Source organism: Sinocyclocheilus anshuiensis, unplaced genomic scaffold, assembly GCF_001515605.1.
Source record: "Sinocyclocheilus anshuiensis isolate Anshui unplaced genomic scaffold, SAMN03320099.WGS_v1.1 scaffold1010, whole genome shotgun sequence".
Taxonomy (NCBI): domain Eukaryota; kingdom Metazoa; phylum Chordata; class Actinopteri; order Cypriniformes; family Cyprinidae; genus Sinocyclocheilus; species Sinocyclocheilus anshuiensis.
This window is the reverse complement of record NW_015537936.1, coordinates 219,645-223,870: the sequence shown is the minus strand read 5'-3', so window position 1 is coordinate 223,870 and position 4,226 is coordinate 219,645. Positions and strand designations below refer to the sequence as shown.

Here is a 4,226-nt window from a genome sequence, read left to right as displayed (position 1 = left end):
AAGTATTCTAAATTTGATTTGTATATTTTTTGTTTTCACTTTAATTGTAGTTACATTTTTAGCAATTTTGTTGTTTTTGTTTTATTAGTATTTTTAAAATGTTAATATAGTTTTTATTCATTTTTATATATTATTTAGTTTTAGTTATTTTAATACTTCACACTAATTAAACAAAAACGAGAAATGTTGCCTTGACAATCAGTTTTTTTTTGTTTTTTTTTATTCTTTATTTCAGTTAGCATTTATATTATTTCAAGTATCAAAAATGTTCTTGTTTTTTGTTTTAATGGTTTCAGTTGTAGTTAACTATAATACCCCTTGAACAAACCCTTCGAAAAACCTTTGGTGTGATGTAAGTGCTGCTGAAGTGGAGATTTTTGGATTAGTGTATTAAAAAAAACTAAAATCGTTTTGAGAAAAGAGCTTTTAGAGATATGTACTGTAACTGAAATCTATAGACACAGATCGTGTCAAAATAAACACTTAAAGGTGCAGTAAGCCATTTCTGAGAAAGGCTGTTGAAAGTGGATCAGACAGAACACCAGAACACACTTGTAGCCAATCAGCAGCAAGGGGCGTGTCCACTAATGATGGGGGGTGGTGCCTGTGTTGCAAAGCATGTTAAAGAATTGGGGGCAGAGCTATCAAAACAGGGGTGTGATTATTTTGGTTAGGGGCATGTCTTTTTTCTTCTGCACCTTTAAATGTCTATTTTGGATGTATTTTTCCTCTACACTCTCACAAATGCATTTACAAAACTGTCACTACAGTGGTACCCTTTCAAAAGGTACTAATTTGTAAACCTTAGCCTAAAAAACTCAAATATGTCTAGTGGAGGAAAAAAACATGGCTATGATTGTACTGTAGTGTCTTGCTTTAACACACAGTTATTTAGATCCAAGCAGGTGTGCTCCAATCAGATTTTGTCAACCTTGTCTCTGAGCGAGGTGATCTTGAGCAGCAGACTCCTGGTGCTGCGTCTGTACTGCGGCTGGGTGAAGTAGAACAGAATGGGGTCCAGAACGCTGTTCATGCTGGCGAAGGGTCTGGTGCATTTGTAGACCACAGACAGCAGGTTCCTCAGTTCGCAGGGGGCCGTGGGAAAGGTCCTCACCAGCAGGTAGAGCGTCTTTGTCACGTGGAACGGCAAGAAGCTGATGGCGAACACCAGCATCACAATGATGATCATCCTCAAGGCTTTATTCTTCCTCTCTACGGCCGTGGCTTCTCGAGCTTCGCCGGCTTGCCAGAGAACCCGTGCCATTTTGCAGTACAGCACCACGATCACTAGAAAGGGCACGACGAAGCCCAGACAGGTCAAAGTGATGCCGTACGGGAAGTACGCTGTGGAGCGCTCTGGAACGCTCAGGTCGTAGCACACCGTGCGGTTGCGCTGGATGCCGGTGGCGGCGAACTCGAACATTGGAGCACAGAGAACAGCGACGGCCACCCAGACGCCAGCGCAGACCAAACACGCCAGCCTGCGTCCGCCTTGTCTGGGCCACACCGTCAGCGGATGGCAGATGCCCATGTAGCGCTGGAAGCTGATGCAGGTGAGGAAGAAGATGCTTCCGTGCAGGTTGCTGTAGAACTGGAAGCGAACCAAGCGGCAGGTGAAGTCTCCAAACGGCCAGTAGTCCTTGCTGGCGTAGTTGTATATGAGAAGCGGAAGGGAACAGACGTACAGGAAGTCCGCCACCGCTAGATTCAGCATGTAGATTTTGGTCCGCGTCAGAGTGCGCCGGGAGCCCCAGATCCGCAGGATGATGATGAAGTTGAGCGGCAGTCCAAAGATGAAGACCAGGCTGTAGACAGACGGGAGGAGGAAGCGCTTGAAGTCCTCCTTGTAGGTGCAGGAAGGCAGAATGGAGGTGGAATGGTTAAGAGATGCCATCTTAACAAATATTGCCTCACATTCTGAAAAACAGAAACGTTTATGCGTCAGTGTGGTCGTACATAAACAGATGCATAGATAATCTTGTACTCTGATTATTTTACTTATTAGCATTATTTATGGTTCTTGTCCGCAAACCAGGATTATTATAGTTAACTAAAAACTAGAAACATTCAAAAAATCATTACTTGATATAAAATGAATGTTAACTAAAATAAAATAAAATAAACTTTATTTAATTTCAGTTTCTCATTTTCATTTAGTTTAACTTGATTAAAATAAACTAAAACTGAAATAAAAATCGCTAAAAACTAAAAATTACTAAAACTTCAACTAAAATGAAAACAGAACATATTTAAAAAAATTAAAAAATATTAATAAAAACTATTATTAGTACCTAAATGATAGTAATTCAAGTTTTTTTTTTCATTTAGTGCCATCTAGCATCTCAGTTAGCAACTGCAGTGAATATGACCTTAGAAGACATAATACTTTTAGTTACATACCATTGTACAGTAATAATAATACTCCAAGTATTAATATAACTGTACATTGTTATATAACTAAAACTACAATTTTTATATATATATATATATATATATATATAAATTAGATGAAAAGCTTTAAAATTAGAAATATAACCTTAACTAAGTTTAAAAGCAATAAAAGTTAAAATATATTATATTTTTTTTGTTTAAAAGCAATAAAATTACCAAAATTGCTAAATATACAAAAAATAAATAAATAGAAATTAAAAAAATAAAATAAAATCACATCAAATTATTAAAACTTACAATGACAGCTAAAATACTACAATAAAAGCTATAATTATGACTTATATTATGAAAAGCTATAGTTATGAAAAATTCATAATATTAATAAATGCTACAATAGTATATAAATAAAATGAAAATAACTGCTGTAATATTGTTGCAGTGGGTTAATTCTTTTGTACATTGTAATCAACTATTTTCTTTAAAAATAACATACATGAAAAATGCTAATAAAATTAATAAATAATTATTAATTTATACTTGAATCAATATTTAATCTTCAAATATTTATTTATTTGGTCAGAATGCATGATAAGCGAGAAAATGCACAGTCAGCCAGTCATGATCACAAAATAACATTTAACTGTACATTATCCAGTATATATTATATTACATCTAAATCAATAAATTTATATTGTGATCCTTCTCCATCATTACCTATCCTTTCCAAAAAGGGCCAAAACATATTTTATTTAGCATAATCTAGAAGAAAATATTATTGCCAAATGGATGCTTATTCACAGCCTGAGTTCTCATTGAGTATCATATTTGTCTCAGTGTTTCTCCTAAAATTTCAGTTGTGAGTAATTAAAATAGACACAAATGAAGCTCACATTGAAATATCTGACATTCAAATCTGAATTTGAGACATTATTCAGATTCTTCATAGGAGAAATGATTGGAGTCTTACTCTGGAGAAAATCAGGTGACTTAAGCAAATTCGCTTAATCTCATTGAACACTGACATTAAAAAATCTCAACAGTGATTTTTCTTTCCAACAGAACTAAACAAATGGATCCCTAAATGTTGCAAACTGCACATCCATTCAGTGTGTGCATGCAAAACACATTTATACAGTCCAAACATAGTAAGTAAAAACCAAATTAGAGAGAAAATATCACTCCTTCAAACCCAATTAGAGTTAAAACATTCAATAACGCTGCAGGATTCATGCAGACAGTGAGCGAACTAACTGTGTTTGCCAGACTCTCAGGAGCCACTGGGCAACTTCATTAATCATACCGCCGAGTGAAAGCACTCACTGATATATTTTACTCTATATTCTCTGGTGTTGGATAACACTGAATGTTAAGACACAAGTCATATGGTCAATATATAAACATGACTGGATTTACAGACATTTTCCCATGTGACTTGCCAAGATGTAATTTCACATGAGAATATTAGAATTATATTTATAATTGGTGTCGCTAATACAATGCAAGATGCCGCTTTGAAAATTTAAGGCAGGAAAGCGTCACTTGACCAGCAGTGGAGTGTGTTTATTGTGTAAAGATGTGAGAACATATGATGGGATGTGGAGGACGTCATATAGACTTGGGGTTTAAAATTATGAATCCTTAGTAAAGAAATGCATGCGAAGTGGAAAGAAGTTATAACTTATAAATTACAAATGATAAATTATTATTGTTTATAAATGACTAAAATAGCCTTAAAAAATGTAAAATATAATCTACTTTTATTATTGTTTATAAATGACTAAAATAGCCTTAAAAAATGTAAAATATAATCTCCTTAAACATATTAACAGAAATGG

At 34.6% G+C, this 4,226-nt stretch overlaps 1 protein-coding gene across 1 annotated transcript in view; it reads right to left on the bottom strand.

The window, feature by feature from the left end:
- Positions 1–323: 323 nt before the first annotated feature.
- LOC107659214 (P2Y purinoceptor 3-like) overlaps positions 324–4,226 on the bottom strand; it is a 19,075-nt gene continuing 15,172 nt past the window's right edge. The window contains exon 2 of the mRNA XM_016448083.1: positions 324–1,917. Within this exon, the coding sequence (XP_016303569.1) occupies positions 917–1,894 (978 nt within the window). The 5' untranslated portion in view covers positions 1,895–1,917 and the 3' untranslated portion in view covers positions 324–916. The remainder of the gene's footprint in view (positions 1,918–4,226) is intronic.